The sequence below is a fragment of the Apis florea genome, unplaced genomic scaffold (assembly GCF_048593485.1).
Source record: "Apis florea isolate Af1SG1 unplaced genomic scaffold, ASM4859348v1 contig_2495_pilon, whole genome shotgun sequence".
Taxonomy (NCBI): domain Eukaryota; kingdom Metazoa; phylum Arthropoda; class Insecta; order Hymenoptera; family Apidae; genus Apis; species Apis florea.
Window position 1 is genome coordinate 1,453,350 of NW_028256595.1, and position 23,331 is coordinate 1,476,680.

Genomic DNA, 23,331 nt, shown 5'->3' on the forward strand with positions numbered 1-23,331 from the left:
GAACGAAGCTTTGAAAAAGAGGAGGAGGAGAAGGAGGAGAACCGAGAACCGAGAAAACGAAGGCATTGGAAAATTCGAAAGTTTTCTCGAAAGGGATTTTTGAAATTTGGAAATTTTTTCGAGAGGGGAAACGAGTCGCGGTTATCGTGGCTTACTTTCACGAGGGATTATGCGGGCAGTTAGGAAGGGAATCAGACGTGTCCGGAGCGGATCCCTCGCGAGCACTCGCTCGAATCCAAGGATTTCTACATTCTAACGCGCGCACCCACTGATAAATCGCGCGTTATCCGCGCTCCAGCGCCACTCGTGTCACGCTTGGCCGGTTGGAATCGGAAAATGTACGAGGGAAAAGGTTGGCGCTGTTCTCTCCCCGGTTCTCGGCGACGGAACCAAGCTTCTTTGGATTTCAATAAATAATTAATTGGCGCGCTGTTAATGGAAAGTTCATTGGCATATCTTTGCTCGCGCGTTAAATATGAATAATAACGAAATGAGAACGAGGATCGCTGTGCTTTCTTAATCGACAGGTTTAATGTTTGCGAGTTTTTGAAGATACTTTGCGCGCTTACTGCGTGTGGAGGAAAAGTAGGGAGACCGAACGATTTAAACAGATTCGAAGGCGCGTGATGAATCGTTAATTCTATCTTCGAAGATGACGAACTGCGGGAATGTTTACGCGGAAAAGATGCGCAGATATCGCCTTATCCTTCATACGATCTTTCGACTTGTCACGTCCAACTTTCTTGCGAATGAAAATTTACAGAATCGAAGGCGAAAATTAATATTTTCCCATAGGAAAAGAGTATTCTACAACGTTTGAATTTTTTTCTTTTATTTATAAATCCGCATTTTCCATTATCCAATATACGTCATCGACCATTTCCAAACACGGATCGAACCGTGAAAGATACCGCCTCGTTCAAAGCTTTCATTGGAAAGGCGAACGGAATTCGAAGAACTAATGAAACGGTTCTTGCACTTTATGCGTTCGAGAGTATTTTGCCTTTACAACTTTGCTCGACGGAAGAAAGCTTGAAGAATTGTCAAACGTTGTAAATACGCGCGAATACCATCGAAATGGAAGGGAAACGGAAAAAGATGGAAAAAAAAAAAAGAAAAAAAGAAAATAAAAATCGACGCGAGTTTCGTTTCGCGATACGTTGCACCACGTGCAATCCATCGGATGCGCCACTCGCTGGCAGAAGAGCAACTCGATCAACGAATTATATAATTCGCGAAGACGAGTCGCGCCTACGAGTTTCCCGCTTCTGTCTTCTTCCGCTCGTGTTTCGTTTCTCCGTCAATTTTTTTCGAAATGTTTCTACGTAAAGATATATAGAATTTTAGGACGAAGTTGAGAATGTTTCGATTCCAACCAAATTTCTTCTTCAAACTCTGCTCGTGCCGGTCGATCTTAGATATCGATTGGATCGCCACATCGACGTCGCGTTTGACGCTTATCCGTCCACAGTTCACGGATGGTTCGAATTTCCGAGCTCAGGTTAGGTTAGATCCCTTCCCTCGAAATATCGCGGTTTGCAAACTGCTTCCAGTCCAATCTCCAAGGCTCGCGGATGACAAACAAGGATACAAAGCCGAACGATCCTAGATTCTTCTAATTCTAATCGATCGACCGAAACATCCTTCCACCTTGGCTTGGCTTCCGACGATCGCGCGATCGATCGATCTTCGCGTTACGACGACTTACGACCTCGACTCCGTCCGAGAACCGGGCTTCGGCCAGGAAGCTGCCCGCTTCGTCAGGCTTCTCCGTGAATGACATAACGTTGTTGCATCGAATCGAATATCCTCGACTCGTACGGACATTCGGCACTGCACACTTTGATTTTTCGACACTCGCTCGACCGAACCAAGCTTGGAAAAGGGAGGAGGAGGAGGAGGAGAACGAATTTCAGACGGATTCGAAGCGGAGGGCAAAGGTTGAGAAGGGGGGAGGGAGGAGGACTGGTCGTCGTTACCGGCAGGAAGGCTCTCGCGAGACTGGACGACATTGCTCGTCGAGGCCAGCTTCCGACGGTTACCGCCGACATCGAGCGTTACACGCGGCGGGAGGAGAAGGGATAAAGCGGACGTGTCATACGCGGGCACACGTTTTTCGAGAGATCCGCTTCGATTACGAAATCTTTATTTTCTCGGCCGACCTATCTCGAATCTCTTCCTCTTCGTTTTCTACCATCGAAACAAGTAGGTTTCTGTCGAGAAGAAGCGTTCACCGACGAACTAACCTAATGTTTCGTCATTGCGTCCACTTAATATCATATCTTATCCAGATATCTTACTCGGGTTTCGTTTTTGTCGAATTTTACCCTTAATTAATTAATCAACGCCGCTTCCTTCGAGAAGAAGGAATTTACCAGAGAAAAATAGTCGCGAACGGATAGATGATTTTTCTGGAAATTGCGCTCGTCCTTGGCGGGTAAAAAGATCGACGCGGATTCGCTCGATATCGCCGAGCTCTTTCATTCTTGCGCAATCGTTGCGTTCTTTTGTCGCCTCGTCATCGCGATGGAATGATCGATCGTTTTCGATTCCAACTTCGTCTCCGTTTCTTCCACTTAACGTTCCCATTGTCGTTCCTCGGAACGCGCATTCGTCACCAAATCGGCCCCGTGCGACCGCCGCGATAAGCAACCATCTTCTTATTCGCGACGTGGCAATGAGTCACGCAGGTAAATACGCTTCGCTTCGCTCGAGAAAAAAACCGATAAATATTTTTTAATTCGCGCGCGTCGAGAATCGTTCGAAAAAAAAGTCGATCTATTCTTCTTATTTATCTGTGCATCGAAAAACCCGACGATTGTCTTCCCCGGATACCTAAGCCTTGGAAAAGTGGGACGCAACTTGATACGCGGTCGAACCGCGTCGAAGGGTTGATATCACGTTGCAGATCTAAAGGAGCGACCTCGCCGCGCTACGTTTCGCCTGTTGCTCGCTCCAGCTCCACTATTTATATCGATTATCGAGACGAGAGGAAATCGAGATGATCGCGAAATTCGTTTCTTTATCATCACCGTCGTCGTTCGGGACGTCGATCGGCGCGAGACGAGAAACTCGATCGGTTATTCGAACCGATGCTTACGCTTATTCGACGCGTAATTCGTGCGTCCCAACATCTCGTCGAGGAAGGAGAAGGAGAATCGCTTTTCCATCCTCGAGTCGGACAGCTTCGAGCAAGAAAACGATCCTTTTAACCCTTCCCGATTCGCCCGTGTGAAACTTTTATATTTCTTTACCGTATAAAGAAGGAAAATTTGTCGAATATTAGAGAACTATATCGTTGTTGCTTCGCGCGACATTTTTAATGATAAAGTAATTGATACGATTTGTCTATTTTTCTATCGCCGATCTCTTAACGAATCGAAATAACCTCGTCTCACTCAAAATCAAACTCGCTCGAACCAATTTCGTTATTCCACCTATACAAAACTCAGAAACTTTGGAAAGTAATACTTCTATCGCCACGAACTAACGTCGAATACAGATCTTAGGAATCTATTGATTTTGAAAAAAACCAAGCACAAATAAATATCGATCCAACTGGTTGAAACGGAAAGCCGATATCCCTTTTGCTTTCTTCCGCCTTGACGATTTCCTTAACTTTAATTTTATTAACAATCGAGCTTCCCCGAAACTTCACGGATCGCGAAAAGGAGCGGCCGCCCGTTGTTTTCCGCTAAATTTACTTTCGACCAAGCGGCGCTGGCGACGGCCACTTTCAACGTGGCTCCGATCGGGCGGAGAGAGACCACACGCCGAGGGCCGGGTAACCGGATCCTCCCTCGACCCGTTTCGACCGACCAGTTCTCCGCGCTCTATTCGCGAAAATTAGCCCGATCGAATCCGTTATCGCGCGTTATCAGCAAGGAGGAAAGTGTCGCGCGTTTCGATCCATCTATTCTGCGCGCGAGAAAGTAACGGTCGAAACGATGCTCTCCTATTTTTCCTTGTCGTTAAATACTTTTGGCTCTAAACGAAGAAAAAAAAGATAATCGAATGGTAATACTGGAAAATATGATTCCAATTATTTTACATACACTCAAAATTTATATTGAAACTCGACCAATTACATTCAACATTTTGTTCGAGGCGGAAGGCTTATTACTATAAGGATAAGAAGTGTGTTTAGTCTATTTTTATTCGAACGATAGTAGAGGCGCAGTTAAAGAAGAATGAATTTTCGATCGATGGGACAAAATTGTAAAGAACAAGAACGGAGGGGGCATTGGCATTGAAACGAGTGACGCTTCGTGGGAGCGGTTCGGGAAACGAATCACACCTCGAGAATCTTGTCCAATTAATTTTTTACACGGCACGAACCGAAACTCGACCCGTATCCACGCTTACACGGATATAACTGCACGATGCAACTCGAGAGCTCTACCTCGATTCACAAAGATCGAAGCTTTTCACCCGCTCTTTCCCTTCGTTCGACGCCTTTTTTCATTCTCTACGAGAGACTACTACTGCTTCTTCCTCGTTTCTTTCACTTCACGGCGACGTTCCACTCGCCGATCGCTTTTTATATATGAACTACTCGACAGATCCGCGATATACCTTTTAATCGATCGTTGTGACATCAGTCTTTATCCGACCCGGCTGTGCTCTCCTTTATCGCGTTAAATTAACAATAACCTCTTATCGCCTGTTTTCCTCCCAGTTTCGCCCGTGGCGAATCGGGCGGAGGCAGATAACGCAGGAACGCAGGAGAAAATACGAGCACAATCGGTGACTGAAGTTTTTTACAGCAAGTTACCGGACCCCCCCTCTTCCCGTTTCGCGAAAATTCTCCTGAGGGGATCCACCTCTCGGAGAGAGGAGGGGAGAAGAATCGTGAGAGATAAGAGGAGAAGGTAGGCGTTCGTTACCCCGACACGTCACGAGCTCCATCTCAATGCGAAGTTCGCGATCGAGGGCGAATTCTTGGTGGACTTTCACCGAGCGGTTCGAAGGACGGGCCGATTGAATCATCGAGAAAGGCCTCGTATAAAAATGTGTGGGATACGTTTCGAGGAAGGATTTTTTCGCTTACCTGAGTGGCGATTTTCGAGGCCTCTGGCCGGCTCCGAGGATGGGAAATTCGCGTTGTCTACCTCGTCATTCCGTGCTGAAAGCAGACAAGAAAGTGAAACCGAGAATTCGACTCGAGGGAAATTGCGTTTGTCTCTTTCTCAAAAGCACGATTGCGAAACGCATCGCGGACGGACGACGTTTCAATTAAGAAAAATTACCGAGCGGAACGAAGAGAGAGAAAAAACTGGCGCGCACAAACAGACCAGTGATAATGAATCGAGGTAATAGGTTGGCGGGCACAGCTGCACGATTGACTCTCGTTGACCCCTCCCTCCCCGTTTATTAAACACATCCACACGCGCGTGATTATTTCCGAGTCGCCATCACGCACTTCATTCAAATACGCGGAACTTCTCTTCTCTTGATCGCTCAATCAACAGATCCCTATCCTTCTTATTAATTCGATCTCTGTCGTTTCTCCTTCCTCGCCTCGCTCTCGTTCGATCGAGGCGAGGAAGGAGAGAAAATTGGGAAAGGCGGTCCCTCGAGAGGTGCTCTCTGCGCCAGATTTAAGGCGGGAGCGATATCGCCCGGTTTACGAGTTGTTGTTACGCCGCGTCGTAAACCCGCGATGGCGCGGTACCAGCGTTATGATTCAAGCTTGCGGCCTAATCGACCGTTAAAATTCCATGTCCGTTTCAATTTTACGGACACCTTCGGTTCTAAGATCGGGGATGGGGTGGGGGGAGGAGTTTTATCCGCGATAAAATTTCGCAAAAATCGGGGGAAAAAAATGTTATATTCATACGACGCGTGTTTGCGTAACGATGATTGAGACGATCTCTCTCTCTCTCTCTCTGTTTCTTAAGACGAACGGATCGAAGGAAGGAACGAACGAAGAGGTCTCGACGAAAGGCCTGGGCGGGAAGTTGACATTAAGGGTTCGAGAGAGAGAGAGAGAGGGGACGAGGCGGCGGGAAACAGGAAGAGGAGGAGGAGGAGAAGGGCTGGGCAGGAAAGCGAGAGGGAAAGAGAGAAAAGAGAGCAAGGAGAAATAAGAAGAGTGGTTCTCCTCTCCAAGAGGGGTTGGGAGCGGGTGGCCTTGAGCAGGTCATCACCTCCGGCTGCGGTGCTGCCCGAGCTGGACCATCTTAACTTCTTCTTCTTCCTCTTCTTCGATCCTCCTCTCCTCATCGCCTACGTCCTTCTCCTTTCGCCTCCCTCTCTTGCCCCTCCACACTTTTCCACGAACCTCCTCCTCCTCTACCGTACGGCTCCTCGAGGAGGACGACGACGTCGAGCAGAATTCTCTTCTCATTCGCTACGACTCGAATCCGTTTCCTCGACGTTCGTTTCGTTTTCGCGAATCGTCGAGTGTGGCGAGGAGGACGGTGCGCGGTGGCGAGAAGGGGATCGCGCAAATTGAGTTTGACAAAGTGGATCATCGGGGCAGGCCTTTGAAATACGTAATGATAACAAAGCCGTGTAAAAATCTCGCACGTAACAACACCGTTTCAATCAACGATCCCGACTCTGTTCTATGTGCACGCGATCGAATTTATCGACGTTCCGTTCTCGTGTCATCGATAAACACAAGCGATCTTCCCTTCGAAAATATGCCCTCGAGACGGGGCAAATCGAGTTTGACAAACTGGATCCTCCCCTCGGGAGCGTGATGAACGACGCGGTGTCGGTGCTCGAACAAGGCGAGAGGTTTCGTTTTCGGCCTGAAAATCGAATAGAGGCCGGCTCTTCGTGCGAGCTCGAGTTAAGTGAATAAGAAAGATAAACACAATAATTACGGTAAATTGGTGGCTGCCGCTGAAAACGGCGCGAGAGAGAGAGAGAGGGGGGAGGGCGCCACTATCGAGAGGCCAAATGAGCTTAAATCGATGTCGATCACGACACGATCCAGTTTACCTTTGCAGAGGTAAGAGAAAAGCGTGGGTCCACGAAACAAAGGTGGAAACACAGTTTCGATAATGAACGACGGAGTCCACGGAGATTGTTCAACAGGAAATTTGTTCGAGTCGAAATTCTCGTTGAATTTTAAGTCGAAAGCTAAGGGTAAGGTAAAAAAAAAAAAAAAGATTGTGATTGTGATAAAGCAATGGGGAAATATGATCGACGAATATCAATTCCAATCATTAACGAATGATCGTTGGATGGATAAAAGCAGCGGGTATCGTATCGATTTTCGAAATAACCTTTTCGTTTATTATTATCGCATTAGAGCAATCGACGATGGCTTCGCTCGATTTAGCCTCGACCCGCTGATCCTTTTCGCACTTCGTCGAAAAGGGAACGAATAAACCGAGGAGCGATTGAAAGACTGTTCGATATTCGATCGATAAATAATCGCTCGAGTCAAATTCGAGTCTATTCTCGAACGGGGAGAAGGCGCGTGCATCCCTACGATGAAATAATAAACGCTCTCACGATCGTACGCGCGGCTAACAGAGTGTATCTCGCGGGTTACAACCAGGAGCGACGAGCAGTTGGCGCCTGCCCGATAAACCTCGCCTCCTCCTCCTCCTCCTCCTCCTCTCGGCAACACATCGCCGCGTGTCGTGTGGAAATTTAATACGTACGCGTTCGATGAATGAACTAATTGTAATGCCGCCATCTCTCTCTCCTCGCCAACTTCTCCTCCATCCAATATTTTTTAGAGAGAGAGAGAGAGAGAGGTGTAATGAAGCGTGCGCTCGATTTCTCCAAGAGACAACGGCGTTGTAAATAGTTGGAGGCAGGTGTAGCCCATCTGCAGTGTCAGCTGCCAGGGAAGCCCTTGGCATCCTCCCTACCCTTGAAACTCGAAGAATATCACGAGCGAGAGGCAGCTGTTGCCGCGCTTTTCTGTGGGTGGTTAAGTGAAAGTGCAGCCTCGAGGTCGCTGCGGCCGACAAATTGAATTTTTGTAACCTCCTCCTCCTCCTCTCTTCGCCCGAAAAGAAGAAATCGAACGATTTCACGCTAGGCCGAAACTCGCGCCACTCGCTCGAGTCGAGACGATTGCGATCTACGAGGATCGAATATTCGACGATCCGGGGGAGGAATCTTTTTTTACCCGCGCCTCTAAAAAACGTCCTCCCATTTCTTCGTACACGTTCCTCATACGAATCTTCCTATATTCCTGTTTTATATCCGCTCTCGAAAGCGGATTTTCTTTCCCAACGGCGTTTTATTTTTATTATGGTGGATGACGCGATCGGTTTCTGAGTCAGCCACGAATTATTCGTCGATAGCCAATGATTCATCCGATTACGCGAAACACCAGAATCCCGATTTTCGCGTGCATATATATTCGTATATATATACATATAATTCATCGTGTTATCGAAATTGTGGACGAGCAACAGCTGGATCGTAGCTTTTCGAGATTAAATTGTTGATTCGTGCATGTAACGAGGAGATATCGTTGAGAAATTTTCGAAATAACGATATTTTACGAATCAAAATCGACCGATCTTTGCCCTTTGTCGTTAGCACCGAGTTTTCTAAACTACTCTCGGATTCGCGGCAAAGCGCTTTCGACCGGTTGAATAAACACGAGAAAATCGAGACTCGCGAGGAAGTAAATATTTAAATACCTTTTCAGTCCACGAGTCGAGCGTGGAACATTCGCCGGCTGTGGTTGGTCGAACAGAGTAACACGATCCCTTCGATCCCTTCGAGTAGCTTTTAATATATATCCCGGCTTCTTTCACGAACGGAGATTTTTCGAACGGAGGAAAAAGGCACCGATTAAACTTAAACTTGGTGTCACTCTGCCCACTCGACGAAAATGACTACGATTTTAACAACGATTTTTCGTCGAGTACTCGTCAACTTTTCCCCACAACGTGTCGTTGGCCTCGACGTCGAGCGTCAATATTTTCAACTCGAGCGAAATACAAATACGCGATCTGTTTACAATCCGAGGAATATATTATTATACAATTAAATTTCACCACGGTTGTTCGTAAGCCGACGTCGTCGATCCGCGAATAATTGAAAAATATTGCAGGAGAGGGTGTATGTGATATAAAGGAGAAAGAGGATGGACGGGGAAAGGTGCGAGAAATATTTTGACAAGTGTAGAGAGGAGGGAAGGCAGAGCCGACCGGACGAGGGCCCTCGGAACGTTTTGACTCGGAGCGTCGAGAAGAGACTGGCGAACGCCTTTCTGCCTCTGCCCGGGACATCGTTGGCCATCCCTTTCCACCAATGACGAGGCTTCCTTACTGGTCTCACGGAGAGACCGAGGTACCTTTACTCTTGATAGGTTACCTTCGAGTTAACTCGATAGGATCGTAAACGTGGGCATGCATATAAATCACCCTTTCGATCTTTGAAAGTCGCAAAGATTTTTGGACGAGTCGAACGAGATCGAGAGCCTGATTCTCTTCCAGAATCCCGCAAGTATCGAGACTTATTATTATCGTCACTTCTTCGAAACGTGTATTCGTGCTGTGTAAATATATCTTAAACAAACTAACGTCGTTCTCGTCGTTAAAAATACGTTGTTGCGTTGGAGAAATAAAATATAGTTTTAGCAGAGAATAATTACGTCTCTTCTATCGTTCAAATTCCTTGATTAAAGGAATAATAAATAAAACGAAGAGAGGGGGGGGGGAGAGAGAGGGAGAGAGAGAGAGAGAGAGAATAGATATGGAATTTGATTAAAATTCAAATAACACGATAAACGATGTTGACGAGCGTATCGAATGACCAATAAGACGCTAGACCGCAAGAGACGCGAAACAGATGCGCGCCGATGATATCGATCTACCGCGATAGATCGATGCCCCGAAACAATTATTATTGCCAGTCGAGACAGACGTGCGCGATATCTGACGTGGGTCAAAAGTGCATCAGACCGATTTAGAGTAAACGTGCTATCTTCACGTACGAGAGAACTACGGAGAGAAGCATTCGATTCTTTTCGTTATGCGGGATGTGTTATTGTCCCGGTACGATCGAACGCGAGATCGAACGTCGATAATTCATTTCGATAGCGGAGAGGCATCGCGCACGCACAATGCTGCTAGCTCGCGCAGTCGAAAAAAGGTAATTCAAGTTACGTGATCTTTCCGACCTTGTCTGCCTCGTCATTCGTCGTTGATCGTGCGTGACCTGTGCTTTCTTCCTTTTCGCGATGAAACGCGACTCTTCTTATCGACAGTTTCATCTTGACCGTGTCGCGATTTCGGGGAGAACCGACAATTTTAACCTTACCAAGCTCGAGGGGACCAACGTTGTTACGTAACGTTGACGTACCGGTTAAAGTTTCCGAACAATAGTATATTCTCGTTCGCAAATCGATGAAACGCGATGGATAGTCTCCACGTATCACTTTTTTCTAACAACAACGTCTCATTTTTCATCGGAGAGTTTTCGGTCGTTTTTAACCTCGCTAAATCCGAGAACAAGTAGCGCTCCGACGTGTGTCAACGTGTCGATGTCGACGTTTCGGGATTCGCTTATTTTCTGCGAATCGTTTCATTACGCGATAGTGTGTATCGTGTGATTTGCAAAGAACGTTTGGATCAAAGCGAGAAAAGATATCTCGGGATATTTGAAGCGAGAAACATCGAAATATCGAAATTTCGAAATAGTGATTTTACTCGAACGATTTTTCTACGATGGCGAGAAACTTCCACTACGAAATACTCACGATAATGTATTATTCAACGAGTGCGATTCTTGATCACGTGAACCGAGGAATTTTGAGGACCTACCGATATATGCGCAAGCAACGACGTTAACCGAGTTGACATTGTGACGCGGAATGTTTTACAGGTATGTACATGTAATACTTTAACGTTGTATGCGTCTCGAGTTATAATTTCGCGTTGTCGATGCACACGGTTCATAAATGTTTCATGACTAGGCTAGGATCGAATAGAATCGTCTTACAACTACGTTTCGGAAAGTCATGGATATATTCGCGGATTAGCATGAGATTTTGTTTGAGCTAGAATGACAAAGAGACACGCGAATATCACCTATCTTTGTTCTCCGTGCTCGGGAAATATCGAGAATTGTAAATTTTGTTTTTACGTGAACGTATCGATGCAAATGAAATTACTCGCTGCGTAACTCGGCAAATTTTGATCTCGCGTTGATATCGCGTTGACGAGTGTTTGTTTCGCCGTTAAATTTCGACTCGGTCGGTAAATTGTTTTCCTCAATTTTCAACGATCATTGCTCGTGGAGAAAGAAAACTAGTCGAAGAATGTCGAGGATATAGAAAAACCATCTCGTTTCCGTCGATCGTTCGTTCGTTCGCCGCGTAACTTTCATCGAAACATCTCGGATGTAATTAGGGATCAGGAACGAGCGACCTTGTCCAGCCAACATGTCGTCCGCATTCACGATCGTCCATCGTCCATCGTTCACGAGCGATCGTCTCGATTTCTTGCGTCACGTTGTTTTCCCCGTTTGCGCGGATTCTTCATTCCCATCACGGGAATATCCCCGCTTAAAAAGAATCCTCTCGATTTGGGAAGCGAGCGACGACGAGGCAGGGGAGGGCAAGAAGCGCCCTCGGGTGGATTTGAGCGTCACTGACGAGTGTTTCGCCATAAGGCGACCGGAGTCGAGTAGCCGGTAAAAAAGAAGTTAGCCGGCCTTTGAGGGCTCGAATTTCCTTCGAGTTCGAGTGTGCTATTTGGGCTCGGTGTTGCTCTCGAAAGCGAAGCTGATTACGAGCGTCGTTATATCGTTTTACCACACGTTTTGCTTCCCTTTAGATTTTACGCTCTACGTTACGAGACATTTGGAATCTCTTTATTTTTTTTCTTTCTTTCTTTTATTTTCGATGTTACCTTATTCACGAATATGCGCGCGCATCGTAATATACGTAATATACGATGGCAACGTTTGGAAAGAAAACGCAAAGCGCTTACTTGTGTATACCTACTCCTTTGTACGCGAACCCATTTCGCGCAAGGTTACGCGAGAGAAGGCGAGCACGATTGAGTTTTCACGTTATGCGGTAACACGTAACGTGTACGAATTACCGCTAGCCGGGATGCATTTACATGCACGACACGGGGCTTGCTCCGATATCCCTGACAATGACGAACGTGACGCAAATGACAGATGTAAAAGCCTGTTCATTGTCACGCAACGTGTACAGCGGTTTAAATCGTATCCAGAGTTTTGCAGTTGTCGAACGGGGCCGCTCGCCGAACAATCGGAAACGTGTTGGTTAACGGATTCGCGTATTCGAATTATCCGTTTTCAAATGTCGGTGTTCGGTGTCGATCGTAAATTCGAATTCAAATCTCTCTCTTTCTCTCGTACTCGAAATAAATCGAAGGAATGAGAAATACGGGAAATGAATATACGTTCGTCGGTCACCGTTCAAATTCAAAGTTGATGGCGGCGGCTCAAAGGGGGAGTCACGCGCGGTTGATTAGTCGGCTCGAAGAATGTTGCGCGAGCGGAGAGGCGGCTCGAGGAGGAAAATCTCGTTATCGATCGAGGAACCCCGAAACGTTGAAAACGAAAGTCTGATGGAGCATGCAGAGCGGCCGGAGTTAGGAACCGCTGGCGGATGGATCCGCAACACGGATGGTGGTCGCGCTCTAGAAGACGACGGTTGCTCGCTCGCTCTCGCGGACGAGCGACAAAAAAGAAACCGGTCGAGCTTCTTCCGTTTCGCGAACGAGCGTGGTAGGAGTTCAAACTTGGCGCGAGCAGCTCTATAAATGCAGGGGGGGGGGAGAGGGAGAGGGAGAGGGAGAGAAGAAGCCGGACCTCTGGTATCTTGGTGGAATGCGAGAATCTGCACGGCCTCTGCACGAATTCCTCCTTCTCCTTCTCCTTCGAGGACCGAGCGAGCGCAGCCCTCTTCCAATTAGAGCCACCACGTCCAGTCGAACGGGATCTCCGCGAACGAGATCCCATCGTGTGTGTATAACCTCCGTTTATTCGACGATAACGAACAAAGCTGTTACACACACGCGAAATAAATATCGTTTTTACAATCGCTTTATCCTTCGGTTTATCCGAGGTCAGATCGAAGGCGCGAACGGGACCCCCCCCTCCCTCCGTTGTCGTCCAACGCTTCGATCGGCCGACCAATCATTTTTCCCGCCTCCCCGATAAACCGTTCGGCCGAAGGTTATCGCCGATAACTCGTCGTCCTCGGAAAAGAGACCGGCGCGGCGTTTTCACAAAGGACACTCCGGGAAAAATTCTGGATTCCTCGGGGCGAGTCGTGGCCTCGTTCGCGAGAGGAGAAAACCTGGTTTCCGGACGAAAATTCGCGATATTTGCGAATTGGATCGGTATTCAGGGGAGGAAGCGTGGCGAACACCTGTGGCGCGCGAGGTGTCGTTCGAGGCCGCCGATCGATGCGTTCAGAGAGGAGCCCTCCCATACTAATTGGATCGTGCTCACGGTGTTCACGAAACGATACAAACAACAGTACTGTATCGTCTCGAGTATCCCTTCCCCGAATCACTTCCCCAGTGCCAATTATTCGCGATTCAACGAGGAGGCTCGTTACAACGCGAACGAATCCTTGCACGGATGACTTATCGAAGGTGATCGAACGGAGCTCGACCTTCCGGGTCGAGCCGTTGGAATGTCGTCGGATGCCGCGTGTCGGATCCTTTCGAATTTTCTCCTCCTCCGTGCTGTGACGAGTGCCGTTTCCCCTTCCGCCACGGTGAATTCCTCGCTCATCCGTCGGCGAGATATCGTCGCTGCCGTATTTCCGGGATGCGCGGCGAAACGAGTTTTTTTTTTTTTTTTCTTTATCGTCTCTCTCGATGGAATATCGAAGACGTTTGGAAAATTATGCGGAGGGATTTTGGAAAATGGGGGAGGAAAACGACGATCGTTTCGATTAAACGGTTCTCGATCGAACCGGTTCGGTCTGGGGACAGGTCTGACAGGGAGAGATCCTCCTCGAGAGGAGCCATCTATCGTCGCGAGTTGTCCGCGATAAATAAAAGCGGACGATCTAATTTCAGTGGAAAGAGAGCGGTGCACGTCGACTTCGATAATTCTCCGCCTAATAGTTTCCACAGTTCCCTCCTCTTCCGCCTCGCCGATTTATCGAATCGGTTTTTCGAATCGATCCTTCTTCTAACCTTTCGTCGACTCCCTCGACGAATAACACGCGAGTATTATTGAAAGTCTCGATCGAATCGAGACTGCAGCGCTTTCGTAGGACGAGAGAGGAATTAATCCATTCTAGTTGGCCAGTCTCGCCAGAGATCGCGATGCGTTCGATCGGGACTGCAAAGTGAAAGATCTCGAAAAGGAAGGCGATTAAAGGGGGACCTTGAGCGCGGTCAGCCACTGCTCGAACTCCCCAGACGGGGCGAACGCGGCCGCCATATTGTTGTGACTACCATACCATGTTGTGGTGACCAACCACCCACAACAACAGCCAGCCCCCACCCTCCTTTTCCTCGAAGGTCCACCTGATGCCTCTTCTTCCTTTTTACTCGGCCGGCCATTTATTCTCGTCTCTCTCTCAATCGATCGAATAACGATTTCGTTCGCTCGGCTAAGAGATCGAGGATGGGGAGACAGAGGTGCACACGGTCGAAAGGTGGTTGGTTATTCTGTTTAAGGAGCGGCAAGGTCGGGAAGGAAGGAAGGAAGGAGTGGATGGTGACGGAGGTGAACGGTGGAATGTGGATGGATTTCGAGCCTCTTTCTGTAAATACGGGTTTGGAGTGGAGAGTAACGCGCAGTCGAGTTTATCCCCGGCACGAGAGTCGTAAAATCTCGAATTTAATAGGATTCTAAAAGGCCGGCCTCTTAGTTAGCTGTTAAGCAAACTAGCTACCTCCTGGCTACATCCCCAGAGCCATATACCTATGCCTCGCCTCTGCTTTCCTTCTCGACGGTTATTCTTAACGGTTCCGTTCTCACACCCACCTCACACTCCACTTTCGGGGAGTGGTGCTCGATCGGTCGAAAGGAGTTTCCTCTTTTCCAGTTCCCCCTGTTCTCGTTTCGAAATTTAATTTCGCGTTAAGAACACGTGAAATTGAACGAATCTTTCTCCCATCGTGAAAATTCGTACTTAGAAAGTGGCTACTCTTTCGTTCCTTGGCGTTAAGAAGACGAGAAATCGAAGAAACGCTTTTCCAAATCTTCCACATTCGATCTTTTTCTTGGAGCTTCAATCATGAACGAAGTTCGTTTTCGAAAATTCGTAGTTAGAAAGCCGCTCGAAGTAGCTACTCTAACTATCTTTCGTGACGAGAAATTGAACGAATAATCTTGAATCTTCCTTCCATTATAAACGATTATACACGTGAAAATTCTTACTAAGAAGGCTATTCAATCTAGCTACTCTAACGCGTGGTTCAAGATTTTCCTCCCAGATTGGATCGTTTTCTCGGACTCGAGCTCCAATTACAAACGATTATAAACGTGAAAATTCGTACTTAAAAGGCTATTCTAACTTTCTTCCGTGCTTTGACGCGTGTTAAGAACGCGAGAAATTAAGCGAGCAGTTTTCCAAATTTTCTTTCCACGTTGGATCTTTTCTTCTCGAACTCAAGCTCCAATTACAAACGTGAAAATTCATACTTAAAAAGGCTACTCTAACGCGTGATCCAAGTAGGAGATTGGCGAGAGGGCGCGGTGGCACGCTGGTAATAATACGGCAAGTGTAAGAAAATTCTTACTCGCCTATTCTAACTTTCTTTCGTGCTTTGACGCGCGTTAAGAAGACGAAAAATTGAACGAACGGTCTTCCAAATCTTCCTTCCACATTGGATCTTTTCTTCGAACTCAAACTCCAATAACAAACGTGAAAATTCGTACTTAAAAGACTACTCTAACGCACGATCCAAGTAGGAGATTGGCGAGAGGTGCGAAAAGAGCGGATCGTGCGTAGAGAACGCAGTGGCGCCCTCGTAATAATGCGGCAAGTGTAAGAAAATTCTTACTCAGCTATTCCAACTTTCTTTCGTGCGTTAAGAAGACGTAAAATTGAACGAACGGTCTTCCAAATCTTCCTTCCACATTGGATCTTTTCCTCGAGCTTCAATTACAAACGTGAAAATTCTTAAATAAAAGGCAACTCTAACGCACGATCCAAGTAGGAGATTGGCGAGAGGTGCGAAAAGAGCGGATCGTGCGTAGAGGACGCAGTGGCGCCCTCGTAATAATGCGGCAAGTGTAAGAAAATTCGTACTCAGCTATTCCAACTTTCTTTCGTGCGTTAAGAAGACATAAAATTGAACGAACGGTCTTCCAAATTTTCCTTCCACATTGGATCTTTTCCTCGAGCTCCAATTACAAACGTGAAAATTCTTAAATAAAAGGCAACTCTAATGCGCGATCCAAGTAGGAGAGGTGCGAAAAGAGCGGATCGTGCGTAGAGGACGCAGTGGCGCCCTCGTAATAATGCGGCAAGTGTAAGAAAATTCGTACTCAGCTATTCCAACTTTCTTTCGTGCGTTAAGAAGACATAAAATTGAACGAACGGTCTTCCAAATTTTCCTTCCACATTGGATCTTTTCCTCGAGCTCCAATTACAAACGTGAAAATTCTTAAATAAAAGGCAACTCTAATGCGCGATCCAAGTAGGAGAGGTGCGAAAAGAGCGGATCGTGCGTAGAGGACGCAGTGGCGCCCTCGTAATAATGCGGCAAGTGTAAGAAAATTCGTACTCAGCTATTCCAACTTTCTTTCGTGCGTTAAGAAGACGTAAAATTGAACGAACGGTCTTCCAAATTTTCCTTCCACATTGGATCTTTTCCTCGAGCTTCAATTACAAACGTGAAAATTCTTAAATAAAAGGCAACTCTAACGTATGATCCAAGTAGGAGAGGTGCGAAAAGAGCGGATCGTGCGTAGAGGGCGCTGGTAATAATGCGGCAAGTGTAAATGATCGCGCATACGCCCACTGTAATCGACATCCGGTACATCCAGCCTAACAATTACCGTGCGCGCGCCTTTTCCACAATAGATTGAATTAAAAGCTCGCGCTCCAAACTAGAGATTCTATAAATAATTCCCGTAATAAATAAATAAATAAGTACTCTTCATAAAAAAAAAAAAAAATAATAAACGCACGTGCTATTATAATTTAAACGAATCGGCCGATCCTCGATTTCCCACGCGTAAGCCACGATCCATCTTTGGCGGACAATGAGCGGATCCGCGCGGTTCGGAATTCCTCGCGTCGAAGGTGCGCCCGGGCAAACACGCCTTTGTCTCTCCCTCGTGGAGGGGCTGCCGCCTCCGTTTCCAACTCGGTAGCGAAACCGGAGAACCTTAGCGGCGCGTAACGCGGCGAGATTCAACGCGCGTAACCTTTATGAAGCGCGACCGAGGGTTCCGCGCGTGGGCGTGCGCGTACTACTCTCTCCACGCCGAATTCCTTCCTTTCCGCCAACGCTTCAACCGCGTGGAAAACCACCGCGCTCTCGTCCTGATTCTCTCGATTTCGAAGCAAAATTATTTTATCGATAACAAAGGTAGAAATCGAAAAAAAATCCGATTCCAACCGCTTCTTTTTTAACCTTTCCCTTCGAATGTATTTCATATTTTTTCGAAAACGAAAGAAAAAAAGAGAAATATGGAAATCGATACGATGGATGGAAGGAAGGGTTGGCGTTCCTTCGAGTTTTAAACGGCCGAGGAATATAAGAAGTATTTCTACTTACCATTTGCATCGAACGCGTCCTCCTTGCCCCCCGATTCTTGTCGCTCCGTTTTCCCCGCGGCGATTGCCTCACTGTCGCTCGCCTCCTTGTTCCTTCGCAACAAAAAGAAACGGGTGTTAACAAAGCAAATGTTTCTTCAAATATCCGTGATACAGAGACATCGATCATTTCTTTTTTTAAATCGCGCGGTTCGAACAAGAATTATCGATCCACCGGATTTGAAAAGATTCGTTCCCCTTTATTTTTCTCGATCGAATTCGAAAAAATACCTCGTAAATATCTAGTCAGGGCGTGGTTCGAGCGCGTTTATGCGCAAATAATAAATACGAGTAGCGTTTCGCCCGTGGTGTATTCTTGGTATCTCAATCGATGCTCGAGAAATGTCAGGCGAGAACAATGTATAATTTGCTTACAATTAGGAGTAACCGCGCGATTGTCTAGACGCAATTCGTAGTTTCGAATTAATAAACGGCGTAGATTTATTCCTTCGCTCTAGTTCTCCTAACGTAAAAATATTTCCTTTCCCTTGGAACGAGATAAGATCGGCGAGAAAAAGCGCATCGAATCAACTGGCGGATATCGTTCCATCGTCGAAAGAGGCCAATAATAATTTTCTATTCACCGCGAATAGACTCGTATAGACTCACGGGGTCGCGTATTCCAGAGAATTGGTCTCCTCCTCCTCGCCGATCGTTGCCAAGTTGCTCTGCCAATAGTAATCTCCCTCGTCGCTCTCCTCGCTCGTTTCGTCCTCGTCCTCCATCGGCTGCTCGCCGGTTGGGATCACCGCCGGCCGATCACCGCTCGACTCGTCGACGCACGATCGATACGAGCCCTCGCTCTCGTCGCTCTCTCGCCGCGTCGAGTCCACCTTCTCCTCCGATTCTTCGTCCACGGGCTCGTTGAACTTGGTCACCTGCTCGTCCGAATCCTCCATCGCTATTCTTCGCTTCGATTCCTCCTGCTGCCGATTAACCTTATCCTCGGATTTAATAACAACCTCCTCCTCCTCCTCCTCCTCCTCCTCCTCCTCCTCCTCCTCCTCGGCTGCCCTTCGAGGGGGGAACGCTCTTGCCTTTCTTATCTCGATTATCTCCAACACCTTGTTCGTCCTGCACGCCCCGACCTCGTAGCTCTCCATAGACTCGGTGTCGTCCGTCTCCTCCTCGTTCCTCCTCTCCTCGAGATCGAAGGGAGGCCTCGCCTGTTCCGCTCTGGCGACAGCCGCCTCCTCGAGCCGGTCGGCCGCGATCGTTTCCACGCGCAACGTCTCGTTCTCGTCGTTCTCGTTCTCGAAGCTCGTTTGCCCGGACGAAGACGAGCAGGAGGAGGAGGAGGAGGACGAAGACGAGGGTGGTTTCGCCTCGGCTCGTGGCGGGATCGCGGGTGGCGGAGGCGGCGGAGGTGGTGGCGGCCTCTTGCGCCTGATCTTCACGTCCCTCCTCGGCAACGGCTTGGGCGGGAGGACAGGGACGTCGCTCTCGACGTTGGATCTCTGGGGACGCGGGTCGACGGTCGGCGGCCCACGATTCACCGTGATCCTGTTCACGTGATTCCTCGCTGGCAGGGGAGGGGGCGTCCTCTTCTCCACGCTCGGCTCGGTGCTGTTGACGCGCTCCACCAGCTCCACGTCGTCCTTGATCGGTCTGAAGTGCGTGGTCGAGTCGGCGGCCAGATCGGCGGTGTAGAAGAGGTCGGGCCTGGCCTCGTGCCCGTAGCTCAACGGCGCGTCCTGGAAGCTGAGCGGCGGTTGGAACGTGATCGTTTCCTCGATCAGCACCGTGTTCGGCGCAACCACCGCCGTGATCCTCTCCACCTCGCCCCGCGACTCCACGTGGGTCACCGCCTCCGAGCTGGCCAGACGGCGCAGCAGGTAGTCGGGCGGGCTCGACGAGTGGTAGTCGTCCTCGAACGGGCATATCGAGGTGGACGGTTTGGACGGGGTCCGCTCCCCGAAATCCTGGCCAGGATATTCGCCCGGTTGTTCGGAGGCCGTCGAGGCTGTGGACGAGGCTGTCGAGATGGTCGACACCCGATCAGAGGTGGAGAAACGGTCGATCACGGTCGACATCGAGCTACCCGTGTCGTCCGACGTCGAGCCGTGCGTCGAGCCGCACTGCGACCTCGCGTCCACGTACACCATCGCTTCCGGCGGTTCCTAAAAACAAAACGAACCAGCCTCGATACTCGAATCGTCTCGAACGAGAGGGAAAGCGCTCGAATCGGGAGCTGACCTGTTTCGATTTCACCTCGGACGAACGTTCCTTGGCGGGTGGGGATCCCTTCGGGCTCTCGCGCACCGATCTCTCTCCTCCGCTTCGAGGCGAAGACTCGCAGCTCTCGTACGAGGTCGACTTGCTGCTCCCCTCCCCCGATTTCGATTGACGATCGGTGGAGCCGGGGGAGCCGTTTCGAGAACTGGACTGCGAGCTCGTCTGGGAATTGTTGTTAAATTGTTGCGAAGAACCGACGTTCCACGATTTCTTGGCGACGGGGTTCGGGTTCGCCTCCCCGTCGGCCGAGCCTCGAGCCAGCCTCAACTTTCTGGGGGGGACTGGGGGGGGCGCCGAGGGCAGCTCGGGCGGCACCTTGCTCTCCGGCGAGCTCTTCTTCTCCGCGCTCACCACCTCGGGCCTGAGCGCCCCCCTGCACCTCACCATCAGCTTGATCACCAGCTGCGACTCCTTCAATCGTCTCACGCAGTCCAGTCGGGTCATGTGCGTCACCGGCACCCCGTCTATCGAGAGCACCTGGAAAAAGTGAGCGTGAGCGACGCGTGAGAGGGAGAAGGGGACGACGAATCGAAAAAAAAAGGTTACCTCGTCACCCTCGCCCAACGTGCCCCAAGAGCATCTCGCCCTGCTCGCCGGGCTCTGCTCCGCGCAGCTCTGCACGAACAACCGTCTCACCCTCTCCGACGTTTTGTTCCCCCCTTCGAACTTCAGCCCGAAGCCCAGTCGTTCCCCGGGCAGCCTGTACACCTCCACCTCCTCCTCCAGCGGCCCCTCCGCCCCGACGACCTTCACCGACGACGTCCTCGCCGCCCCCTCCTCCCCCTCCTTCTCCTCCTTGCTCGTCGCCTTGTCGTTGCTCGTGTCGTTACCGATCGAGAGCACGGTGACGAAATTCTCGGTGGGGGGGCGGGGGGGATGGCCGTCCACGCTCACCACGGTCACGAACTCCTCCACGGTTCCGCCATTCTTTGCCACATCCATTTTCCGGATCGTGGTCAAACCGTCCCATTCATAGCAGGCCCGCTGATCTTTGCACTCCGGAATGCTGGCCACTCCCTGAAATCATTTCCGTTCCATTGTACTCACGGATAATTTGCATCTATGCGCGCGCGTGCGCGCGCGACAACTTTTAGTTTAGTTTTTTGCACCGCGCGATGATCGAGTTTATAAGGAGTTTCGATCTTTTTCGAACGGTGGAGGAAAGATAAAGGACGAGGGAGAGGACGATTTCGCGGCACTCGAGGATCTCGAGGGAATCGCAGGCACGCACGTTGCCAAGCAGAAATCACGGGGATCGTAACGTGGAGCGAAACTGTGTCACGCGTAGCGCGAACATCCTCGCGGACGGGGTCATTAAGCGATCTTAGCCGGCCGAGCTCGCGTGACCAACTTAACGCGCAACTTTCATGTTCCCCCTGTAACTGTTCGTTTTTCCCCGACTCCTTTTCTGTTGTACTGTTACGCCGTACGTCGGAGAAACGCTTTATCTTTCCTTCCTTCCTTCCTTCCTTCCTTCTTGAATTTAGGAATCGAGTTAGAAGATCTCTGCATCCCCGTCCCGAGTTTTCACTCGTCACCGCATCGTCACGATCGCGAGAAAGTGTGCTCCCCCTCTCTCTTTCTCTCTACACGATTCGATTTCCATAGCCTCGAGTAGAAAGTAGATTGACCCCGGGTCAATCAGCTGATCGAGCCAATCGCCCCCCACCGAGATCGTCACGGTCGTTATTTTTTTTCGCAGCGGCCGTCTTTCCATAAAGGTCTCGACGCGAGTCCCCTTCCTTTCGTCGCGCGCGCGCTGGACGAAAACGGCCAGTGGCACCTGGGAGGGGAGATATCGGCAAGAATCCTTCTCTCGGTCGACTCGGTTCTACGTCATTGATCAGATACAGAATCGGACTTTCCTAACGCGCGATCACGCTTTCCTGACTTCGTCGATTATCGATTATCGCGAATTTCTACGCGACTTTCCACACCTTGAGCGACTTCTCCCGAATGGAAAGAAACGCTTTGGACGAAAATTTCAGGGGAAACGAACGACGATATATACATACACACACACACACATATATATATATATATATATATATTTCGCGGAGACCGAGAAGAGAAGGAACGGCGGTCGGCGAAAAAAAATTTATCGCCGGGCAGAGCGGTGGTGGGGAGGGGCGAGGAAGGCGGGGAGAGCCATACAAGTGCGCGTAACGGAATTCGTAGCCGCAGGGCCGAGCGGCACATTCTCGAGATGTGCCGGCTCTGTTGCTCGGGACACGGCGTTCGAAGCGTCGTGAAAATATTATTACGAAACCCGCGGATCGATCCAAATCCATCTGCCCTTCCAACTTTCGTTTCGAACTTGACACAGAAATCAATCAAAGCCACCGGTCGGGAAAGGGAAATAAATAAAATAATTTCGAGGATAATCGGTCGAAAGTTCGGAGGGGAACGTTCAATTTCATCCGCGGATTCTCACGAGACGTGGCGAAACCTCGTATCCCTCCCCTCCTTCCCCACCCCTCCCCCGTCTGCCCTCCCTCCCTCCCTCTCTCGGGAGGGATAAGTTTCCAAGGTCTTTCCGTTCGCGGATAGCGGAGAAAGCTATATAATACGTGTATGTATATAACGTGGCTCGTCTCGGACGGTGCAATCTCGTTTCGTTGCCCGTTTGTGTTTATTATCGATGGCAAAAAATTTTTCAGAGAGAGTCGTTACTCGTAGTTCTCTTCTTTCTATACGCGTTTCAAGAGAAAATCGTTGATGTCCTTTTAAATGGGGTTATTATATTTATTTCTTTTATCGCGCTAATCGTGTCGACCGCTTCATACCGTTCTCTCCGTGTTTCTGTTCTTCGTTATTAAAAAATTGTCGGGATATTTCGAGGAGAATTTGAATTTATTTATAAAGATTCGTCGCGCGAAGGATGAGAGGAGCTCGAAGTTAATCCTACTTTTTCCTTTTTTTTTTTCCCCTCAGAAAACATCGAGTGACCGAAATAAAAAAAAAAAAAAAAAAAACTCGAATCCTAGTCAGTCTTCGCACGTTCTACGTGTCCACCTGCTAAAAAGTAGAAAAAAGAAGAAACTATTAACTATTAATCAGAAATGTTGCTGATGCCATTCAACTCTATGTGTACCGTAACGGGAATGAAAATCGAGGTGGTAATATCTCGGCACGATACCTGTATGCGCTATGCCCACGTGCGATAATAACTAATACGATGGCCAGAAATTTCCCAAGAACCAACCGTTTTCTTGTCGAATTCTGCGTTCTACCTTTTTAGAGACGCGTTTAATTTTCTCGTATTGCACGGGTGTTGAAGACGAGCGCCAATAACGAATTTAATTAACCACGGTGGAGGAATAGAAATTTCGAGAGGATCCTTCTCTTTCGAATCCTCCACGTTTTTACAATTTTTCCATTTCTTCACATCC

General features: G+C 48.8%; 1 protein-coding gene across 3 annotated transcripts in view; it reads right to left on the reverse strand.

Moving 5' to 3' along the window:
* The window catches only part of bbg (PDZ domain-containing protein big bang), a 33,101-nt gene that overhangs the window by 6,721 nt on the left and 3,049 nt on the right, over window positions 1-23,331 (reverse strand). For 2 of the 3 annotated variants that reach the window (XM_086906635.1, XM_031918745.2), the window contains exons 2-6: window positions 20,486-20,956; window positions 19,901-20,416; window positions 18,314-19,824; window positions 17,667-17,758; window positions 5,051-5,125 (exon numbers count right to left, since the gene is read on the reverse strand). In XM_086906635.1, coding sequence (XP_086762761.1) covers window positions 5,051-5,125; window positions 17,667-17,758; window positions 18,314-19,824; window positions 19,901-20,416; window positions 20,486-20,956 — 2,665 coding nt within the window. The remainder of the gene's footprint in view (window positions 1-5,050; window positions 5,126-17,666; window positions 17,759-18,313; window positions 19,825-19,900; window positions 20,417-20,485; window positions 20,957-23,331) is intronic. The other variant, XM_086906636.1, reaches the window with a different exon arrangement.